Raw genomic sequence first — 22,714 nt, 5'->3', positions numbered from 1 at the left:
AAGAACAAAAACAAGAATAAGTCTAGGGCCAAGTATAGGAAAAATCAAAGCTAGAGCAAAGGATAGGGTCAGATATAAGGCCAATCAAGGCCAGAAACAGGACCAATCTGAGCGAGAATGGAATTGACTTTGCCTTCAAGGTTTGAGGGTGAAGAACAATAATCATTGACTATGAATTACCGTAAACGTAAAAATTATAGAGCTTGGAATTATAAAAGCCTTGACCCAGCTCGGCCTTGTTGCAGCCGTTGTCAATGGAAAATAGCTGGAAGATGGTGATGAAATCGCTGCCTGGTTTGCCAACAAAACAGCCTCTGTGACGGGTTTCAGAATGTGGAGAGCTCAATTTACTCCAGGAGTTCCACTACGATGCATATGAAACAAATCAAACTAAACCCGCTCTAGTTTCCTGACCTGATTGCGTCACTGTTTTAATGTTTCTTTAAGCCTTTTGGTTCAAGTTCAAATATTGCTATTGCGATGATCAGACTTGCCTTCCACGATAAGAAAATGCCAGAAGTTGATTCTTACCATTTTTACATATTAAAAAAAAATTATTTCTTACAATGGAGTCACGGAGTGGGATATCACCATAAAAGATGCTCATTTGAGAGTGATTTAAAGAATAGGGAAAAGCAGAGATGAACACAATGGGCACGATGCACGAGCTCACACGTGAACTTGCGAAGATCAGACTCTTACAAGATTAGTGTTAATACAACTATTAGTAACTTCTCTGGTTTTAAATTATAATCAAACGACAACATTCAAAATAAATCCGACTTCACGTGAAGTCTCGGCGACTAGTAGTTCTCCAGGTACCCTCTTGAATTCACCGCTCAGGAAGAGTAGAACATGAAAACCAGAAATAGTCTGTGAGAATTTCCTAGTGAAAAGGAAATCTTTTTAAATCTTCTTCTTTTTCTGGGTAAGGGCTTATCGTGTTTGATGATTACAGCCACCGACCTTTATTTCGTGTTCTGAAGCTGCAGTTTTCTTGTGTTTGGTGATTGCAACTATTGTCTTTGGCATGTATTCGGCCAAAAATTTCTGTTGTTTTCTCTATTTTTACAGTTCTCTGAGATGTAAAATGGGTTCGATGAGAATGGACCACAACCGTGAGTCGATGGGTGAAAATTGAAAAGAAAGCCATATGTTTTGTAGCTGTAAAAAGTGGTGTACAGCAAGCTCGAATACAGATGTGCAAAATTTATTTTTCTGGGTAACTTAAATATGTGCAAATCGAAGGATCTCTCGAAAGGCTGAAAAGTACTTCAAAGAAGTTAAGAAAGTGAAGACAAAAGTAGATAAGAGGCATTGAAAAGTGAAAAGGTAGAGAATCATAGAGAGGAATTGGAGTGGATGGAGGTGATGATGCAGGTTAATATTAAAGCAAGGCTGGCCCATTACTGTTCTGCTTGTCTAACACTCAATCCTATTTCCGCATCAGTCCAGATTAATTCAAACACCCAGTTTTACTAATCTCTGCTTCGTGTGAAATCAAAGCAGGGATGGCCCATTTTGCTTCTGTCTGCTTCTCAATCCCATTCCCACGTCAACCCATAGTTAATTCCAACCTACCTCCTCTTTCGGTAACTTCCCATCTCCTTTTATTAAAAGCTTCTAACCTTCTTCCTCTCTCGGATGGAGATGGAGAATTGGAGATGCATTTAAAGTTCTAAACATCACGTATCTGTCTCTCGTTTTAACCCATCACTCTCTATCTTTGTTTCTCTATCTGGGTCTCATTTTCGAGACTCTACGGCACCTATCCTCTTCATTTTTTTGGGTTCCCATGGAAGAAGGAGATTGGGTTCTAGTTCGACGGACCACCGACACAGACTTGTGGAGGCCGAGCTTGGACTTGCAGGAAATGAGCAATGCCGACCCTCTCAAGATTCTGTTCTCTGAGCCTGCCAAGCATTGGACTGATGCTTGCCCTATCGGAAACGGACGCCTTGGCGCCATGGTCTGGGGTGGCGTTACCTCAGAGTTGTTGCAGCTTAATGGTAAGTGGTGCTTAACACTGTGGACCTCTTTCTCGTCCCCTACCTGTCACTTAAAACAGACAAAGCCGTGAGCTATCTTACTTCCCTCTGCGCCTACATTTTTTGACTAAATATGACCGTTCTGTTAATCCTACTGGAGATGCCTGTTCTGAAATTGGTTCACATTTTAGTTCGATTCAATGTTGGGCTTAAGCTCTTACCGATAAAAGTGTTGGCTTTAAGTTTTCTAGGTGATCAATTCCGATTTTGAAGCCAAAACTATGATTTTGAAATTTGCAAAGTTCTTTGGATATAACAACTGGGACCACAAATATGATATATGCTCTCTGTCTTCTTTGATTTGGAAGGGAAGTGATGGTTTATTGATTCAATAACTTTTTTAGATGACACGCTATGGACTGGGGTGCCCGGTGATTATTCCAACCCAGACGCTCCAAAAGCATTATCGCAGGTCAGAGAACTAGTGGACAAGGGCCAATACCCTGAAGCTACTAAAGCAGCTTTCCAGTTGTCTGATGCTCCGTCCGATGTATGTTGTTTGATTTCTCTATTTTATGGTTAAACAGTTAAAACTTGTTGATGAAGCTTTACGTTCTGTTTCAGTGATGTGGTTGAACTATTGAATGCATCATATGGGATCCCTATTGCATTGGATTGTTAGCCGTCAGTCTTTACACTGTATTGGTGATAACAGGGACTTAAACAAAATGTGCTGATCCGTGTTCATCCATATTTGTGTGGTGTTGGTTTTGAATGTGATCAATATCCAATCTGATACCACTGGATACCACTGGGACCATGGTTCATTTTCCGTGGAAATACATAAGATATTTTGGTATGCGGACAAATTTTAGGGAACACACGTTGGCAGTCAATTTTTCATACTGAAGTGTAATGGATCTTTTATCTTTTGACAGAACAAGTGGTAATTTAACAACCTTTTAATGACATAAATTCAGGTGCAAAATAATGTCTTCTCCTGATTTGAGTTTCATTTTTCATTGTTCAGAAAACTTATTGTCTTACATCTTCTGCAGATTCATTGACTTCTCATTAGATTTCTTGACCTTAAAAAAAAATTCATAAATTTTTGCAAGGGCAAGAGAATACTAACCAAACAAGCAGTCCATGCACCAGTGTGGAACACTAGTTTGTATTTCGGTTTTCAGTTTCATTGGGGGCTGAATGGTCTTTTCACTCACAAAGATATTGGTTTATGTCTAGGTATAGGAACCATGCTAACTACTCAACCAGTGTTCTTTTCCCCTTGTTGGTTTAGTTTTATCTTCGTTATGTCTGCACCCTGATTACTTATTGAGCATTGAGATATTCATTATATGTACATGAACAAATAACGGTGGCATTCAATATCTCTCCTTGAGCTTTAATTGGTTGTCAGGGAAATTAAAGGCTAGGCAAGTGAAAATTTTCATATCTAAAAAGGCTACTTTGGTGATTGTCACCCAACATGATTATATAAATTACTCAAATTTGTACCATATTTAGAAGATGACACATATTGTTATTCTAGTGGAGATCTTCTCCGCCTAGCTTGCCACTCCACCCATAAAGTCACACTCACATGAGTTTGAGACCCACATTGCCTTGCCTGACACAGGCAGACCTTGTGAGTGTAGGTCCCACACTCATGTGAGTGTGGCTGTATGGGTGGAGGGGCAGGCTGGATGGAAAGGATCTAGACTCTTGTTATTCACTTTTAGGGGTACAGAATGACCTAGTAATGTGCTTGGCATGGCGACCATGCCTAGACACATAATCACCTTGGGATGCCTTGGTCTTTACTTTAGTGTAAGTCAATCAAATCTAGGCGCCCCAAGGCAGTTATGTGTCTAGGTGTGGTGACCATGCCGAGCATAGAAACCAGGTAGCATTCTTTCTCCCTCTCTTTTAGCACCTAAGATATTCGGATGCTCAATAAAGTGAAATAATAACTAAATATGGAACTATTATGAGATAATGATTAATCATATGGGGGTAATGATGACAAAAATTCCTTTGTAGTTTTAGAAAATTTCACTCCCATTTAATATCCCTTAATTCGGTTTCTATATCATGCATTCTCTATTGGCTAATATAACTACTACTCTTGGGCGTGTATACGTTTAGGTCGAGATTTGGGTCCATTACTTGCATAGTAGTTGTGCGGGGGAATAGGGTTTCCTATGTATTGTCTTTGTGAGGAAATGAAGAAGTGAGACACATTGTAAGGTGGAGAGACTCCTCCCCCCCCCCCCGCATTTGGCTTAGGGTAGAGTTGTTGGTTCTTCCATGTGGATGTTGACATTTATATAGAGCCACGTCGTATTCCTCTTGTTGATTTTGGTTTGTTTGCTTGGTTTTTTACCTTGTGGTTGTGTATTTATTCCCAAAAGTGGTCTTAGATTGGGGTTTGGAATATTGTCATTGGTGGTGCATGGAGCTCAGGGAGTGAGTGGTGTGTAAGGAGAGCAGGAAAAGGTAAATAGATAGGGATCAATTAGCCGTATAATAATTTATTTGAGAAAGGTATTGTCATAGACTCATAATGGAAGATGATGCTAAAAGTAAGATTGTTATAGTTGGGACTCTGCAGATTCCAATGTCTGATTGAATACTGTGAAATTTGTTCAGGGTTAGTCATGTGCTGGATTATGAAGAATTTGATTTCAGAAGAGCCTGGGGCTTCGAGATGTTTGAAATACTTATTTGAAGGTGGAGTTCTCAAGGTCTCCAGTGGGATCATAGTTGTGATATAAGGACTCTGTTCAGATTTGAGGGAGTGTTGAAAAAGGTCAGCTACCCTTGGAGCTGGGGTAAGAAATACATATGGACGAAATAAGCTGCAGATATTTCAAGCTACAAACACATGCATATCTAGAAAGAAATGGGTCTATTTTGCTTCAGATTTTGTGAGTGGAAAGGATCTCTTTGATCATGTTGCTGCAGCAGGAGTGGTGGATCCATGTCACATCATGCAACAATGAGCTGTGTGAGGCAATCCGGTCTTGGGTGTGGGCCATGCAGGTTTGGTATGGCAAATAGGCAGAGAGAATGGCTGAGTTTGCAGAGTCAATGTCAACATCACTCTTTGTCAAGGTGGGAATGGTTAGGTTTTTATGTCTTGTATCCTATGGTGGTCCACATAAACGTTATTGTGATTATTCATGTTTGGGTCAGGTTTGTGTCCATTACTTTCATTGGGGGTAAATTAGTAATTATCAGGGGATTAGGATTCTTAGGGTTTCTAATAAGTTGTCTATGTGAAAAAAACTCTTAACACAACCCAGAGAGATCATATTATGAGGTGGAGTGTATATAATTTTTCTTTTTTTTGGGGAGGTGGGGGGCTTAGTGGAAAATCCTTTATTTTCGTGGACGGATGTAAGCATTCTGCCTAACCACATTATATTCCCTGTGTCGCATGTGATTGCTTGCTTGGCTTCTTTCTTGTGGTAAGTTCAGTCATCCTCAACACCTTGCAACCAAACTGAGCCATAGGGGGAGGACTCATAAGTTAATGCAATTATGTTTTCCCCAAGGGGAAGATTTCCCTATAATTTAATGACTGATGCTTCTCACAGTTGTATGTAACTATTGTCAGTTATTTCAAGATTCTACCTACATTATTTCTTCAATGTTGTTTGTGGTTTAAACCAGACTAAAACTGGAGTTCTGGGATAATCTCAGAAACTCAGCTTCAATTGTCATCATTACTCATCTAACATCTTATGTATTAACACCTCTCTATGACGTGAAGGTTTATCAGCCTCTAGGTGATATCAAGCTAGATTTTGATGACTCTCATGTTGCATATGACGTAGCGACATACCAGAGAGAGCTTGATTTGGATACTGCAACAGTGAAGGTGAAGTATGCTGTGGGGGATGTGGAATTCACGAGGGAACATTATGTTTCATTTCCCCATCAGGTGATAGTGACAAAAATTTCTGCAAGCAAGTCAGGGCATCTGTCCTTTACAGTTTCCCTAGATAGCAAATTACAGCACACTGTACGTGTACAAGGAAAGAACCAGATAATCATGGAAGGAAGTTGTCCTGGTAAAAGAAAAGCACCAAAAGTGCTAGCAGATACTCCAAAAGGGATTCAGTATTCCGCAGTTCTTGATTTGCAGATTAGTGATGGTGTGGGAGTAATACAGGCTGTGGAAGATACGTTGAAGGTTGAAGGTTCAGATTGGGCTATTTTGCTTCTGGTGGCTTCATCTTCATTCGATGGGCCATTCACCAATCCTTCAGAATCTAAAAGGGATCCTAGTTTAGAGACTCTCAATACATTGGCTTCAATTAAGAAGATCTCCTACTCTGATCTTTATGTGCATCATTTGGATGATTATCAACAACTTTTTCACCGTGTCTCTCTACAACTTTCAAAAAGCTCCAAGAACAGAAAAAAAGATCAGCGTACATCTGTGGGTACTGAATTTGATACGGCTAAAATTGGCAATGGTACATTGTCCACTGCTGAAAGAGTGAAATCCTTCAAAACAGATGAGGACCCTTCATTGGTAGAGCTTATGTTTCAGTATGGTCGGTATTTGCTTATCTCTTCTTCAAGGCCTGGAAGTCAGATATCAAACCTACAAGGGATATGGAACAAGGATGTTGAGCCAGCATGGGAGTATGTTCTCTGAATGCTTTTACCACCATCTGTGTATAATGTATATGAATATGCTCGCGTTGAATTTCTGTCATTCTTTAATGTGTTCAGTTATTCTCCATTAGTAAATACTGGATTTCATCTATTTGAGTGATTATTTTGTTATTATGCTAACCTTAGTTCTATAATGTGGATCTTAGTGGGTTCAATGTAAGATTCAGGTTTCAGTTTTTAATTGGTTAATATAGGATGGCTTTGCACCAAAAGAGTAGATACACATGTATCCTTGATGTATGGATATTGGATGCAATGACAAAGTATATATATTCAGTGCTACTGGTCTGAGATGTTTGTGGATCTGAATCAATGTCTGCATTTTTAGATAAGGAACTATAAGCAACTGCATTCCTTTCCAATCTTTATATGCCACACTCTGTTTTCTTTTGGATAACCATTTATTTGGATTTCTCCTCTTTCATATCATTTGCATCGATTATTGGTGGTAATTCTCAGCTGGAAATGTTGGCCTGTTGCTGGGCTTGGGCATGGACTTTGGGGTGATGAAATTACTTCAAGCCTGAACTTGCTAAGCTGTGTGCTATTCAGTTAAGATTTAATGTAATAAAATGACACTTTCATGAAACTAAGATCATGACTTATTATATATTTTAGTTTTTACAAGGGACCTCAAACCTGCCCCTTTTTCAATGGGCTGTGCATGCACACATCTATCTTCTGCTAATTCTAGGCAGGTTTAAGTTGGGTCAATAGCCAAAGAATCCATGGTTAACTCTCTAAGCGTTCTTGTTTGCCATCCCTATCGATGACCTCAATTGGTAGACCAAGTCAACTCTATGTCCTAGTATTCAAATTCTATCAAGAATGGGTACTAATTTTATTTTCTGTCTTTTATTATCAATATTATTTTTTTACTGTTTCCCAGCACCTTAAAGAACCAACACAGTTGAACTTTTGTGGCTCGCTACACAAACGTGATTTGTGATTTTCTGCAGTCAGGTTTCATGCTAATTGGCACAAGGTTTGGTTGAATTAAAGGGTGATTGTTTGCACTGCAACCTTCACTGATAAAGCCAACATGACTCAGTACACATCATTCCCTAATATCTAATCCTTCTCTGCATTGATGTCTGCTTTGTTGGTTGCATAGTCATCTATGTGTCATGGAAGGGTGAAAACCCATAATAATTCCATCTTCAGATATGGTTTATTTGGTTTATTTTCCCTGCATCTTTGATTCTCTGTTTACATCCATGCTGATATATTTTGTCATTTTTCCTGGTATATTCCAGGAATGCAAGGTGAAGACTCTTATCTTTTTCATGTTTCTTTTTTCAGTGGTGCTCCTCACTTGAATATCAATCTTCAAATGAATTACTGGCCATCTCTTACTTGCAACCTAAGAGAATGCCAAGAGCCCTTGTTTGATTATATCTCGTCATTGTCAATCAATGGGAGTAAAACAGCACGAGTAAGATTATCTTTCAAACTCTGGTTATGTTTATAATTCATACAGTTTATTGAACAATGTCTTCATTTCCATTTGCTTTCGTTGTATAAAGTAGGAGTCCAAATTTGATTCGTTAAGTTTTGCAGAGTTCAATTCATAACAAGGAAGTTCATAATATGTACCAAGCCAAATTGTAAGGGTTTTAGCAGTTCCCCTCTAGGTGCTCTGCTTCTTGTACTTAACAGAACTAATATAAGATTTTCCTTTTGAAGGCATTCCTAAAGAATCCAAAGGAAGTGTTACAGTAAAAACCTAGAGGTCAGAGTTAGCAAAGCAAAGAAGAAATCCAACTAAAAAAGGAGCAAGCAGAAGAGGAGGAAAAATTGCACCCACAACCTGGAAGGTTGAATAACCAGACTGTGGGTAGGAACTATTATCATATAGACAATAAATTGACAAAAACCCTTACAAAATCTCCTGCATGAGCAATGATAAAGCTAAACATAGAGGACCATAATACCCCTAGTTTCTCAACAGAAGGAATGGTTGCTTATTTTCCCGCATAGTGAGGATTGTGTAATCTATGAAAATCAATAGGTGTAATCTTAGAATCTATCATATGTATTATTTGGGGTTGCGTCCAAAATTACAAACCAAGCTTTAGTTTGTAACAAGTTGAGGAAAAACAATGCTTGAAGTCAAATTAGTCTCAATTTTAAGGGGGGAGGGGGTAACTTTTCCCTCTTTGTGATACCTGCTTTGGTGAAGGAGAATGTTCCCTTCTTTTACAACTCTCTACTTAAGCATTCATATGTTGTTCAGACATGATTTCTTCTCCTATTACGTTGACAGATCAACTATGAAACAAGTGGTTGGGTTGCACATCAAGTGTCAGACGTTTGGGCAAAAACTTCACCAGACCGTGGTGATCCTGTGTGGGCCCTGTGGCCAATGGGTGGAGCATGGCTTTGCACACATCTTTGGGAGCATTATACTTTCACTCTGGACAAAGTAAGATCAGCTACTTTTTCATATGTATCTTTTGTTTTGTCCGTTGTTTTTTTTTTTTCTTTCTTCCTTCCTTTCTTTTTAAGATTTGGTTGAGTGAATCTACCCTGTAGGTTCTAAAAATACTAATGTCAGATTTCTATTTATTCTTTTGAACTTTCCATCCTCTGTTTATTTAGGTTTTTTTCAGCTAGCTTGAGTTCTGCTGTGTTAGTGACAAAATTCTGGGGAGAGAATGAAGACTTGTTTCTTATGTGACACAAGCAAGCTTACATATATAGATGGAAAATAGAAGGATCTAGAACAGGTACAATGACAAATATATCCCTAGGACAATTCTATCCTTGTACCCTTATTACAACACTTGGTTTGCATATTCTTGTGAGATTCTTTTTTGAAATGGGTGGTTGCAGTAAGAAGAAAACCTGGATAATGATTTCTACATACCTAACTGTCATAATTGATAACCTCACCCTTCCACATGGCAAAACTAGCTGGGCCCCTGCAGAAAACTGCTTTAATATGTCAAAACAAGAATTTTTTTTTAGCGTTATGAGTATCTGCAAATATTGTGGATTGGCAGAATAATACACATCTTATGTAGCCAACTTGAAGTAATTGGGAAGGGGCTTTGTTGATTTTGTCTATACATTTTATGTATCTAGGTTCTTGGTGGAATTATTTTGGACAGTGGTGAAAGAAGCAGGACTGTGTGTATTTAGAATGAAAATTGCCCTTAATCCAAGACACTGTAATATATAGTGCTTATGCATACAATATCAATTTAACATAGCAAAACTTCCATTTTTAGGCATTTTTAAAAGACAAAGCATATCCCTTGCTGGAAGGGTGTGCATCTTTTTTGTTGGATTGGTTGATTCAAGGACATGGAGGATATCTTGAAACAAACCCATCAACTTCTCCAGAGCACAGATTCATTGCTCCCGATGGTAAACTTGCAAGTGTGAGCTATTCGTCAACTATGGACATGGCTATCATAAGGGAGATTTTCTCTTCAGTCATTTCTGCTGCTCAGGTATTTGGTTTATAATACTAATTCCTGTCATGCTTCCCTAAATGATCCTAGTTTTTGTCTTGATATCTGCGTCTTAGCAACTGTGAGGAGTTTCTTTTGAACAGGTTTTGGGGAGGAGTGAGGATGATTTGGTTGGTAGAATTCAAGCAGTACAACCAAAGCTTTACCCAACAAAAATTGCTAGAGATGGTTCCATCATGGAATGGGTAATGTAAAATATTGAATCAGATAATTATGTCTGTCTCACTTTTTATGTTGTTACTACTGTTTTTCTTTCTTTATTTATTCTTGCTCGTAGCATCTGTGAATTTGGATGTTTTCTCTGAATATGTGAAGTAAAACTGCATTTTCTATGCTGGTCTAATTAAATCCTACATTCCTGTGTAACAAACAGGCAGAAGATTTCCAGGATCCAGAGGTGACTCATCGGCATCTCTCGCATCTTTTTGGCCTGTTTCCAGGCCACACAATGACTATCGAGAAAACTCCAGACCTGTGCAAAGCTGCTGACAACACTTTGTATAAAAGAGGTTGGTTCAAAAGAAAATTTGATTGAATTCTCCTTTTATTCTGGCATGCCTTCTCGATGGACACATGAAAATAACATGCTTGCTTGGGAGGGGATTGGCCTTACTGGCATAGTGGCATATCCTTTCATTAGTCTCACCTGGAAATATCTACAGACTCTGCCTACAGTCTGACACAACACCCATCAGAAGCTAAATGATAGATAGAGTCAACGATAAGCAACATTTCAGTGGACCGTAACCTTAGTAACTTATCTTTTTAACACGATGAAGCAGCATTTGATCCTAGGTCTCCAAAATTAATAGCTGGAGATTTTACCACCATGCCAATGACAGTCATTTTTAAGAAGTGCTAACTTGCTAGTTTAGAAGCTCTATGCATTCATAGTTGCATGTGGAAGTAAACAGATTGAATAGTTGGTTGTATCATATAAAATTCCTTGCTTCTGGCTCTATTCACAATTAATTGTTAAAAAGACGCCTATCATTGTTATGACTGTCTGAGACCTGTCAATACGTGTTGCCCATGCTGAAAAGTTATAGGGAGCAGTCACCTCTTTCATAGGCAATCACTCTTAAATTTTCTTTTTTCATTTTTATAAGCAGCAAAAAAATCTGATGTCAACTACTTAGAAGCAACTGCATTTTCCTTTTATAGGAGAGGAAGGCCCAGGATGGTCAACCACGTGGAAGATTGCTCTGTGGGCCCGCCTTCACAACAGTGAACATGCATACCGGATGGTCAAGCATTTATTTGATTTGGTGGACCCCGATCATGAAAGCAGCTTTGAAGGGGGAGTTTATAGTAACCTATTCACTGCGCACCCTCCATTCCAAATTGATGCCAATTTCGGGTAAGAAACATTCTTTGTTGTACATGTAGAAAGAGTATAATGTTGTCAACAAACCCCTAGGGGTTGGCTCAGTTGGCAAAGATCAACACCTCATAGTATGGGGTCAAGACTTTGGATTTTTTTTTGGGCCAAGTGCAAAGCCTTGTAAACATAATTAGTTATCCCCCCCCCCCCCAAAAAAAAAAAAGAAGCTGCAAGTTCCAAAAATTATATTTTGTTAGCAACTTGGGAAGGCAGACCTCAGTGCATGGTAAGATTGCTCCATTGCAGCCTAGTGGGCAGGGGTTTGGGTTGGGAAACAGCCTCTCCGCGAACTGGGGCTTAAGGCTGTATAAAGTACAATCCTCTGCCAAACCCGCTGTTGTAGCAACTTGGATGAATGGCAACCTTTTATACTTATCCATGGTGATGGTAACTGTTATTGTTGATTCCAGGTTTACTGCTGCAATAGCAGAAATGCTTGTTCAGAGCACACAAAAGGATTTGTACTTGCTTCCAGCTCTTCCAAAGGATAAATGGGCAAGTGGTTGTGTCAAAGGTTTGAAGGCCCGTGGTGGTGTTACTGTTAATATCTGCTGGAAAGAGGGAGACCTTCATGAAGTGGGTCTTTGGTCAAGGGATTTAAATTCTATTAAAAGGATACACTACAATGGATCTATTGTTGCTGCTAGAATATTGTCTGGGAATGTCTACACATTCAATAGAGTGCTAAAATGTGTGAAGATGTGTCCTCTCTCTGAAGCATCTGTTATTTAAGAGGCTAAGTGAATCACAGAAAGGATTTAAGGTTTTCTTCTTAAGCTCTTTCAATGAAGATTCAGTTTCAAGAGCGGCATGTTCTATTTTAGTTCATTGAACCAGATCAAATGAACTGCAGGAAGAGCATTTTCGCCCTTTTCTAATAATAAGAACAGCAAGGCTATTTGATGCCCTGATTTTTTTCTCTTCTCTACTAAACATTTACGTTGTAAACATTTATTGATCAGAATAGTTCTAGTTGTTCATGATGCATTGATGGATGTATTTCAATTTTGTAAAACAAGTTGGTTATATTTATTAACCACGGCCTTTATGTTTGTAACAATCACCTCACCAATCAGGTGGGGCAGAAAAATGATATTTTTAATTTTTGGAATGATGTCATCCACCCAAATGTGCATGAAGGGTGAATCCGGTGCCAATTCAAGAGTGGGGATTAATTGCAGTTCTAATGCAGTCTTACCCAGTAGTTCTTTTTGAAAGATTGTTTGGATGTCTTGACCTCAGGTTATAACTTATAACTATGGTCTGCCCATCATTGGGCCAAGGTCTGCCTTTAGGTGTTTGAAGTTCCATGAACACCGTAAGTCCTAATGATCTAACTTCTATTGGAATCAAAGAACAGCAGTCTAATGCAGCATTCTGTTTTTCACTTTTCTATATTTCATGCCTGAGAAGGCCAAGGTCTTCCTTGACTAAGGTAGAGGAAACTCTTGGGTGATGTGCCCTTTTTTATTCTCTTCCCTTTTCAGTTCTTAAGAAAAGTGCATTTACATGAAACATGGTACGTAACCTTTGTCAAGCATGGCCTTTATCAGCCCGTGCTATCCAAATTCCCAAGATAAAAAGCCTAAAACTGCTCTATAGGTGCTTTGATGTGGTCAAATTACTGTGTGTCATGAGTGGTGGACAAGCTAAATGCAAGAGTCCAAAGCAGAGGACAAAAAGGTTAGAAACCTTTTGAGACCAGAGCCACGCTTGACAAAGGTGGCAGACAAAGCTTCTTTCTTTTTCCATTGAAATAAATGAAATTTTGAGTTAGTCACCCTCAACCAGGAATTCCTCAATCAATCAAGCCGAAAACTGAACCAGAAACAGGTGATTCATGGAGGTTTTCTAGTGTTCTGATTAGGGTTGGGTTTGAAATAAAATGGGTCAAGATTTGTAAACCGTTGAAAGTCTAACTTTCTACTAAAAGTAAGTCAATATGACCGACTGTAAGGGCACACAAGAGCCAAGAAATGTATTTGAGAATAATCCGTCATTCAATTCAGGACTGAAAAAAAGAACAAACCCAGAATCAAAAAAAAAAAGAGATGAAATGAGTGTGAGGAAGAAGGTTGCTCTTCTCGTAAGCCGTGTCCCTTATTTGCAGGTTGTAATCATTAGCATCATTCCACCTTTTCTATCATATTTTATCTTCCTGACTACCAATGTCTCGTAGACTCAAATCAAAATCAGCTTCTGGTAGTGCATAACGATTTCACCCTGTTTTCGTCTCTGCTTCCAATCTAGGTGACAAATATGCGCTTTCAATCGTCTATGCAAGGGGGGTGGTTGCGGAAGCTACTAGTTTTGATCTTTTTCTCCCTCTTGGTAGCGGCAAAGAAGAACGAAGCCTCAAGAATTGTGCACGGAGACGATTCTTTTGCTGCTCAAGAGAATAGAAAACAACACCACCTCCATCGAAAAATACGGCAGCAGTTGCTGGCTCACCACCCCATTGATGAGTTCTCTTCAAGTAAAAGGAGAGTGCCAAACGCCGCCGATCCTCTCCATAATCGTTAAAGCAATTTCTTCTCTCGCCGTCTCGCCGTTGTTGTGTTTCCTCTGTCTTCGTACGTGTGCTGTTTTTGTGTATTTCCAGTCACATATGATGATGTTGAAGAAGTTTCAGGGCTTATACCTCGTAAATAGGAATCCATTTTTTGTATTCTTGTTGGATTCTATCGAACTCTGTAATACATGTATATCTGTAGTAGGGTATTGCTTCTGTTTCTTGGATTTAATCGGCGTTATATATTCCTGAGTTTTGAAAGAAGAGATCTGGGTTTTATAAATATATGAGTCTATCTTTTCTGGATTTTTTTTTTAAATAAGTTGTCTAAATGTCCTGTGCTTCTTCGCCCTTCTGTTCCTGCTATTTGCTAGTCTTCTTCTCCAAGTTTATTGTCATTATACATTTCCTCTACTCCTGATATTTAGCAATTTTATGATTTACTGTTTCCAATATAAGGCTTTGAGCTTTTTCAGAACCTTTTACTACTTAGATTTGGGGAGAGTTCTGATCCCCTCTTTCATTTGCATTTCTAGCCTGTAAATTGTCTGCAGTTTATTATTTCTAGCCTTTTAAGTTGTTCAACAGAATTAGATCAAAGAACCATTTATACTAGTCAAAATTGTGATCAATGCTGCAACTAAAAGATCCAAGTAATCCAAAGTGACCTTGTTCAAGCTTCATTGGGATCACCAGAGAAGTTTCATCAAATAAAACCAGATCAAAGACACAGCAAGTCTGCAAGAATCCACGCTCTCATGCCTGCACTGTGGGTGAGCACTCCACCGAGCACCCAGCATCGTTCCCGAAATGCAGGATAAAGTCGTCCCTGTAGCAGCAACAAGGCCACATGGTAAGGTCGGCTCAGTGAGCAAAGCATGTTTTTATCTGGAACGTTGTTGTAACTTGTAAGCTTCTCTTACCCGAAAAAATTAAAAAAAAAGTAGTTGTAAGCTTCGCATGCCAACACAACAGTGACATGGTGATGAACTCCAGAAAAAAGGATCTCGATATAGCCAACCATTTCACGCTGGATTCTGTGCCACGTTGGTGGTGGAATATATTCTTACTTATACCACACGTGTTTAGAAATCAAAATTCAATCATATTTTAATGTTAAATTGAGAAATTTTTAATGTCATTTCTCAGTCATCCCCTAAGATTAATCTCTGGAGTCAACTCCATTCCTTGACTGTCTTTTTATTTGTGCGAAGTGAAGAGCTTTCTTCATGAACTTGAAAGAAACTACACACAACAAAGAAAAGAAAGAAATATAAAAGATAATTGAATGAAACATAAGGTTTCGATCCGAACCAAGAAGTGAAAATTGATCAAATGTCATACATGCAATAGACACAGTCATTCTGACTAAGGAATGGGTCGAGTCTAAACCCTCAGAAAGGTGGTTGTAACAACCACAATAACATTTAAGCTCAAGGAATACAACATACGTATCCTTTATTACAACTGACACACCATAAAGACGGACATAGACACGCCACAAGGACGGAAATACACGCTACAAGAACGGAGAGATAACATGCCACAAGGGCGGAGATAACAGCAATAGCGAAAATACACCTACAGCGACCAGCAATACGAGACTCTTGCAGCAACAAAACTTCCACTCCTTAACTGTCAGATACTTGTAAGTTAGAAGTCTTGAGCTTTTTCTGTTCTTTTGAATGAAAAACATGTTTCATTTAATTTAATTAAAAAAACAGAAGGCTTTCTATTCTTTTGAATGAAAAAAAAAAATTGTGTTTCTAGGATTTTAAAATACGAAGTTATGTTTTGATATAAAAAAAACAAGAATACCCTTCCACAGGATTTTTTTTTTTTTGTTTGTGAGTTTCTCTAAATGGGCTCAAAATTATGTTAAAGTAAAATAGACCAAATTACGATACACCCTTCAGAGGCTCATGTAATTACTGAATTCCTAATCATGTTTTCTAAATGCAAAGAAATGGGCCAGTTGGTAATGACCAATTCCTTCCAATCACAGCATGATTAGTCTCGTCTCTTAAGGCCCATTTAAAATAAAACCATGCACGCCCCCATTTAATTGAGGCCCATTTAGTAAAATGACTCGTCTACCCATTTTTCTAACTTAGCGTTTTTTACGTGTGGTAAATTAGCACCGCACTACTAACCCACCATTGACAGGTATGAATTTTCTATTGGCTTTTGAAAAACTTGTCTTCCAGGCTACGCTCTTTGTCTGTATTCGGTCGCTTTCTGTACCTTTTCCATCATTAAAGGTGGGCCGTCCAAATTATCTTTTTGTCCATCAAAGGTTCCAAACTGAGCGCACAGATCTATTTGCTTTAAGGATTGTGGGCCATGAAACAGATATATGTTTGAACGGTTGGTTAGATCGTCAGTTTCTGCAACCAATTCAACAATGGGTGACAAAGAGCAGCAAAGCAGCGCAGAGGTGGAAGGCCAAGAAACTAAGCTTCAAGCTTCAATGGCGGAAGCTGAAGATTCCCAGCAAGATCAGCAACAGCAGAGTTCTCGCGTGAAGCTGGAGAAGATGACTAGATTTAGCATTTGGCCGCCCACGCAGCAAACACGGGAAGCCGTCGTCAAGCGCCTTGTGGAAACCCTATCGACTCCTTCTGTCCTCTCTAAGCGCTACGGATCCATGCCGGCGGAGGAGGCTTCTTCCACCGCTCGGCAAATCGAAGAGGAAGCCTTCTATATTGCTTCCACTGCTGCCGCTGCGGATACAGCCGAAGACGACGGTATCGAGATTCTCCAGCTTTATTCCAAAGAGATCAGCAAGCGAATGCTCGAAACTGTTAAAACCAGATCGAACTCCGCATCTTCTCCCGACGTTTCGTCGCAGGCTCCGGTTGCAGAAGTTGCTAGTCCTCCTGCCAGTGAGGAAATCTCATCTGCCCAAACTGAATCTTAGGTGAATTTGTGTTTGATCTACGTTTTAGGGTTTCTGTTACCTTCGGGTTTACTGTTGAACTTCTTTATAGTTTGAAATCAATCTGTATTTACTATGGACCGTTTCCGCTGTTATATGGTAGTTGCGTTAAATAATGCAGTGAACTGTCTGGGCCTTTTCGTTCAGAGTGGTTCTTATCGAATTTTGGAGCTTTGTTTTTATTTTTATTATTATTGAATTTCGAATGAATTTTTCCCCTACTTATCCTTGAAAAATTATAGGAGTGAGCTAGTAAAAGTGTTACTTATTTGAGAAATTATATGAGGTAATTCTTAATTATTTGTGATTGATCTAAACACTTTATTTTCTGTGTTTCTCTTGTTTTCTTCATTCTCATAATCTCATTCTTTTACCAGGTCTAGCAATTTCATTTCCTTGCTTCCTCTCTGCATCCCCGCTCTCTTAATTTCAGGATATGATCTTCCCGTTGTACTAATCAAGAGAACCTGTACACCTTCCTCACATGAGCAAACACATCTTGTTAAGGAATAAGCAGTTATTTTGAAACAAGATGGAGATTGCAATTCGTTTAATTTTGGTTTTTTGTATACTTTGTTATGGTTCTTCTGAAGAGTTTCAGCCATTATAGCAGTCGTGCTATGTTATAGCCAAACCCATATATGCATTGTAGGACTTAGGTTCTTGTTAGGTATCTTTCATTTTTGCATCTTTTCCAATTCCAGCGGTGGCCATTCAGGTAACCCTGTTGTCATTGCAGGCATTGTAGGGACTGAAACTAGTTGTAAGAACAGGTGCTGATCATGACTGCGATAATGTTCATCTGTTTTCTTATACTAAACTTTCCATGTAAGTTCCCTCAGAGCCACTTACAATACTGATGCAGACATGGATCTAGCTCCTACATTTATTTTTCTGGGTTATATAGCAATTCACCAGTTCCCTTAACCTAGCAGTATCAACATCAGGTCATGGACTAATTTTGAAAATGGAAAGTTTTGCCTTTGTGTCTGTAGGCCACATTTCTCTTCCCATTGATTATGTAAGCTTAGTTTTGACCTTAGAAAAGTTTGTTGAAGCAAATGATATTTCAAAACAGAGATCGATATACTCAAAGACTGACAAGAAAACCCTGCACCTGCACTAGTTGGAAAAGTGACCTTTTAATCCTTCTTAGGCAGTCTGTTCCTTATTTCCAAGGCAAAACAATCTCTTCCTTCCATTGGCTAACTAGACAGAACATTCTCTTCCTTTCATTGGCCAAGGATGGTATTCATTATACTGTTGACAACTTCTTGAGTACATGAATACTCTTTCTTATGTGGATGTGATTTAGGAGTCTAATTTCCAATGGGAATACATCATCATCATTAGAATTTCCCAAGGAGATTGGTTTTCTGCATCATGATTCATGAATGTAGGTACCTTCATACATGCCTGGGTTAGGGTTTATTATAAGTTTGGCTCTGATAGAGTTAATGTCATGCTTGCAAGGGTGGTAGAAGGAGATAAAATAGAGATATAGAGATAAGTGATCAAATCCAAACGAATAAAATTTTGCCTTATGTACAAAGCCATGAAATCTTCATTAAGTTGAAGAAGTCCGCCTCCTTTTCTGAATGAAATTATAGGAGTCTTTATCATTTTCCTTTATCTTTAAGACTAGCTTGACAGAATATTAGAAGCTCAAGTATTGACTGAATTCATATTCATGTGCTCTTGCTAGGGAATGGTCCAATTGTCATGGCAGGTGTTTTGGGGACTGGAACTAATTGTAAAAACAGGTTCTGGTTCATGACTGCAATAATTTTGATCTGTTTTCATATACTAATCTTCTTATATGTGTTCCCTAGAAGCCACTTATAGTACTGATGCAGACATGTCAGACATAGATCTAGTTCCTGCATTGATTTTTCCGAGTTATATAGCAATTCACCAGTTGCCTAGAACCTAGCAGCATCAACATCAGGTCATGAACTAATTTTTTAAATGGAAAGTTTGCCACAGCACTATAGGCCACAATTCTCTTCCCATTGATAGTATGAGCTCAGTTTGACCTTAGAAATGTTTGTCGAAGCAAATGATATTTCAAAAGGAAGCTCAATATACTAAAGACTGACAAGAAAACCATGCACTATTTAGAAAAGTGACCTTTTAATCCTTCCTAGGCAGTCTCTTCCTTATTTCTGAGGCATAGCAGTCTCTTCCTTCCATTGGCTAACTAGATAGAAGATTCGCTTCCTTCCATTGGCCAAGGGTGGTACTCATTGTACTGTTGTCGGTTTTCTCAACTGCTTGAGTACATGAATACTCATTCATATGTGGATGTGAGTTAGGAGTTTGTATTCCATCAGGAATACATCTACATTCATTAGAATTTTTCGAGGAGATTGGTTGTTTGCATCATGAATGCAGGTACCTTCATACATGCCTGGGTTAGGGCTTATTATAAGTTTGGCTCTGAATAGAGTTAATGGTATGCTTGCAAGGATGGTAGAAGGAGATAAAATAGGGATATAGAGATAGGTGATAAAATCGAAATAAATTAAATTTTGCCTTATGTACAAAGCCGTTAAATATTTGCTGAGATGAAGAAGCCTACCTCCTTTTCTGAGGGAATTGTACGAATCCTTTTATCATACAAGATCTTCTTTCTTTTCTCTTTAGCCCTGGTTGCATGGCTTTCAAATAGTTAACATATAATTGGTTAACCATGTGCATCACTGTAAGGTAACCATCCATACAACTTTCTCTTTAAAAGGCTAACTACACAATAGAAAGCCATGCATATACGGACACCATTCAGAAGAAACTCATCAGCTGGATACTGAATTCATGCTCTTTGCAGAAAATGAAGCCCCTATTAACAAAGAAAAACCTTAGAGAACACCATATACGGGCTTCCTCTGCCACCTGCGCTGCTTGGTATGGCTTTAATACCACTTGATGAATGCATGGGTGGGGGAAAAAGGAAAATAGCAAGATATTGGGGTATAGAGATGAGAGATAAAAATAAGAAAATGGACAGAATTTGGCTTTATGTATGAAACCATGTTATCTTGGCTTAATTGAGGAAGCCTGCTTTCCCATTCAAGAGAAATTTTGGAATCTTGTTGTCATACAAAATCTACCTTCCCTTCTTCTTGCCTTTATATATAGATTTCAAATAGTTACACAACTGGTTAACCAGGTACATCACCACGAAGGTAAGGCAACAACCACCCATACAACCCTCATTTAATGATGTTATCTACTGGATAACTTCACCCATTGAAAAACGCAGTAGGATGCTCTACATATGCTTACATACTTGTAACATAATGACAAAACAAGGTCAGTGTAGCCAACCCCAAGTAGTTGGCACTTGGAATGAAGATAGAGATAGGCTGATTTTATTATTTTATCTTTGGTTTTTTTTTCTTTTTTCTTTGGGGGTGGGGTGGGGGGTGGGTGTGTGTGTCTGGTGGCACATTTTTAAAATTTCTTGGTAGGATGTACCATAAGCTGATCACCTCCTATTACTTTTTCACAGAGACTGGTGCAAATCTTGAAGCTTTTGGCCCTGTATCTGGGAATGTTATAACAAAGTTCCTTGGCAAAATCATTTTGAGTGCTTTGACTTCTCAAAAGGCAGTCCTTGAAATTTCGCTAGCCTGTGTTTTGGAGCAAGATATGTTTGATTGAGGCTTCTGTTATTATCGTTTGATATGTTTAGGAGAGATTATTTAAAGACAAAACTGCTTTATAAATTCTTTTTTTTTATTATTTTGTGTGTTGTGAAAGCACCATATTCTTTGTTCACCATGTTTTCTTTGTATTCTTTTTTTCGAGATAGCTTTACTATGAGGGAAATTACGTGCTTGAGTACAAGGTTATAGCTTAAAATGCCTACCCTTAGGTTGACAGCATACTTTCTATGATTTGGAAGTGATCGAGTTCTTGTGGCTGCCAGCAGATCTAGTTTAAGCCTTAGATTTTCTCAATTACTTGTACGAACTATGCTCATTAGCTCAGCCTGGGATATTCTATTGCACCCATTGAGCTCTTATTAAATGATAGTTTGAACTTGAGGAGATAGTAGTGTATTTTTCAGCTTCGATTGAAAGCATTATACATTGGTCATGATAAAGCTACTGCTGAATTCTCTTCCCCCCCCCCAGCGGCCGCTCCCCCCAGGGCTAAAATTGGCATATTGCTGGTTAACATTAAAATTTGGGGGTATAGTTTGTTTGTAGTACTTAGGAAGCTTGTATCTTCCTCATTTTGGTTAGTGGAAAATTTTCAAATAATGAAACATTTAGTCAGCCTCGCATGATCAATAGTCTTTTAGGTAGGCCTTTCACATCTATAATGCTTTCCTAGCAACCTCTTGTAATTTTAAATGTTGATGTCTTCTGGTGGTATGTCATTATTGACCCTATCTAGCATTACTGGTGGTTCTAGCAATTAGTATGAACAAGTCAGCCAAAAGGTAGGTCACTAGATCTCAGTGGTGCTTACTGTTCATTTATTTTGTTATTGTCTCTCACCTATTCTGCAGTTATTGCTCAGTTTGTTCTGTATTCCCATTTCTCTTTTTGAAATATCAGTCTTCATGCTACACTTGATGGATCAATAAAGAGCCTTGGGTCATTTCTGTTGTTTAAAGGATCTCGCCACCTAGAGATGGGTACTTTTCCTCGTAAAAGATAGCTTACACCAGAAATAGGCTGATCATGTTTTTAGCATTCTGATAATTTGATTTTCTTTTTTAACTTCTGGAGATTGTTTTTTTTTTTGAAGCCTTTGCCATTGCTTCAAGTAATTATGGATCAATAAATGGCTGATAGGCTTAGAGAAACGAACCAGCCATATTTGCTTGAACAAATCTTGGGCCCATTCTCCATTTCCATGCGTTTCTTCTCATATCTGGGTAAGCTTCATCCCCATTGTGTTGTATGAACGAACCCCAACACAACCCCCCAAAAAAAAAAACAAAAAAACTAAAAATGACATTAGTTTGCCTGCCGGGTAGGAAATATGGGAAAGTTTTCTGTGTAGTGCTTTTCTATTTTGGGGTAAGAACTTCCGTCAAGTGCTGAAGTTAGTACCATAGCCTAGTCCTTAAATAGGCTGTTGGATGTTTATATTGAATTCCATGCCCAAACTCAAATTTGGCAATTTACAGTTGAATGTGCTATTATTGTACCAGAAACACGTCCAGTTCTAAGGGCTTTACGACTGAGCGATCTTTGGTGCTGATTTCATATTGATTATGGCCGGCATCAGCACGGGCGATTAGATCCCCATTCTATATGTGAATAATCCCTTTCTCACACGAATATCATCTCCCCATAAAAATGGCATTTGTTGCTTATTATTGTTGTGTTCCGTATTCACTTTATTCAAGAAACCATCACCATTTGAAACAATTAACCTTTACCATCTCTCACGTAATGTCTACTGGATCCACTTGGAGATTTCAGTTTCCTGGTAGGATTGGGGTGAGGAGAGCTGCTCTATTATTATAATGATGGTATAGGGATGGATTATTTATGTCACTTGATGCTCATTCAACAACTTCACTGAAATATGCCACACGCCTTAACAAAAATCTGATCTAGCTCATTAAAGTAGTTCTGGGCCTTCTGGCAGCCGGGACCAATTGTATCTCCGTATCTGTATCGGGCTATCTTCCCTGATATGAGATCCAAGATTCAAAACATAGTTTATCGTCCTATTGGTTTTTCTGATGCCAAACCG

At 38.6% G+C, this 22,714-nt stretch overlaps 2 protein-coding genes across 2 annotated transcripts; both read left to right on the top strand.

The window, feature by feature from the left end:
* The first annotated feature begins 1,466 nt into the window (after positions 1–1,466).
* On the top strand, positions 1,467–12,692 carry FUC95A (1,2-alpha-L-fucosidase). The gene is made up of 10 exons (XM_089151488.1): positions 1,467–2,009; positions 2,393–2,538; positions 5,767–6,647; positions 7,983–8,115; positions 8,947–9,105; positions 9,914–10,138; positions 10,243–10,344; positions 10,533–10,668; positions 11,324–11,519; positions 11,954–12,692. Exons 1-10 carry the CDS (start codon positions 1,796–1,798, stop codon positions 12,273–12,275), a joined length of 2,514 nt encoding a protein of 837 aa, XP_089007614.1. The 5' UTR covers positions 1,467–1,795; the 3' UTR covers positions 12,276–12,692.
* A 3,747-nt stretch (positions 12,693–16,439) lies between these two features.
* On the top strand, positions 16,440–21,103 carry LOC149017162 (MFP1 attachment factor 1-like). The gene is made up of 2 exons (XM_089151486.1): positions 16,440–16,975; positions 20,505–21,103. Exon 1 carries the CDS (start codon positions 16,460–16,462, stop codon positions 16,973–16,975), a length of 516 nt encoding a protein of 171 aa, XP_089007612.1. The 5' UTR covers positions 16,440–16,459; the 3' UTR covers positions 20,505–21,103.
* Positions 21,104–22,714: the final 1,611 nt, after the last annotated feature.

This window comes from Hakea prostrata, chromosome 4 (assembly GCF_041222555.1).
Source record: "Hakea prostrata isolate BN-2017 chromosome 4, UWA_Hpros_2, whole genome shotgun sequence".
Lineage (NCBI taxonomy): Eukaryota > Viridiplantae > Streptophyta > Magnoliopsida > Proteales > Proteaceae > Hakea > Hakea prostrata.
The sequence above is the reverse complement of the archived record's forward strand: the minus strand, read 5'-3'. Positions and strand labels throughout refer to the sequence as shown.

Coding starts and splice junctions, on each gene's coding strand:
- FUC95A (XM_089151488.1), top strand. CDS start 1,796: ATGGAAGAAGGAGATTGGGTTCTAGTTCGACGGACCACCGACACAGAC. Junction 2,539..5,766: donor TGTCTGATGCTCCGTCCGAT/GTATGTTGTTTG, acceptor TATGACGTGAAG/GTTTATCAGCCTCTAGGTGA. Junction 10,139..10,242: donor CAGTCATTTCTGCTGCTCAG/GTATTTGGTTTA, acceptor TCTTTTGAACAG/GTTTTGGGGAGGAGTGAGGA.
- LOC149017162 (XM_089151486.1), top strand. CDS start 16,460: ATGGGTGACAAAGAGCAGCAAAGCAGCGCAGAGGTGGAAGGCCAAGAA.